Raw genomic sequence first — 581 nt, 5'->3', positions numbered from 1 at the left:
CAAGGGAGCCAGCCAGCTCTGCAGCGACTGCCAGGGGAAGGCGGCATCCCGGAAGTTGAGGTTCCAGCACCAGGTCAGCCTTAGCTGCTGCTTGGGGTGTCCTATGAGCTCGACGCCCTCTGGCCCATGCCATCCTGACATGGCTTTCTGTGTGCCCAGGGGGCTGAGCAGTGTGGAGGTGGGGGTGTGCTCTGGCACTGAGAGTGTGGCGGGAAGCCAGGCAGGGCTTTGAGGATGGGGGTGGGGAGATGACAGGTTGGAGCCCTCGGGGAGGGGCTCCTCTGTGTTCTGAGCACTGCCCGCATCTGGTGTGTCTGTGTGAGTTGGGCCAGGCAGCCGAGGGGATGCCCCACTTGACGGGGCTCTCCGCAGGGGTCGGCCCTAACTCTCAAGTCCTGGATGGCGAAGGCTGGGGCTACGGGCAGGCCAGGGCTGCGACTGTCCTCTACTCAGGCTGGGTCCGGTCACTGGCTACGGATTCACTGGTGGGGGCAGGCGTGATGGCCTCGGGCTCAGCCCCAGGCTCGGGCTCCGAGGGCGGGTGGGGGCCAGCTGGCTCCGCCGGCCCGCCCCGCGCCCCC

At 67.8% G+C, this 581-nt stretch overlaps 1 protein-coding gene across 1 annotated transcript in view; it reads right to left on the bottom strand.

Annotated features, from left to right (window-relative positions):
• Positions 1–6: 6 nt before the first annotated feature.
• The window catches only part of ARC (activity regulated cytoskeleton associated protein), a 23,084-nt gene continuing 22,509 nt past the window's right edge, over positions 7–581 (bottom strand). The window contains exon 9 of the mRNA XM_006152145.1: positions 7–505. Coding sequence (XP_006152207.1) covers positions 446–505 — 60 coding nt within the window. The 3' untranslated portion in view covers positions 7–445. The remainder of the gene's footprint in view (positions 506–581) is intronic.

The sequence above is a fragment of the Tupaia chinensis genome, unplaced genomic scaffold, assembly GCF_000334495.1.
Source record: "Tupaia chinensis unplaced genomic scaffold, TupChi_1.0 Scaffold000335_1, whole genome shotgun sequence".
In the NCBI taxonomy this organism is placed as follows: domain Eukaryota; kingdom Metazoa; phylum Chordata; class Mammalia; order Scandentia; family Tupaiidae; genus Tupaia; species Tupaia belangeri.
Note: the sequence above shows the minus strand (reverse complement) of the source record. Positions and strands in the feature narration are given on the sequence as shown.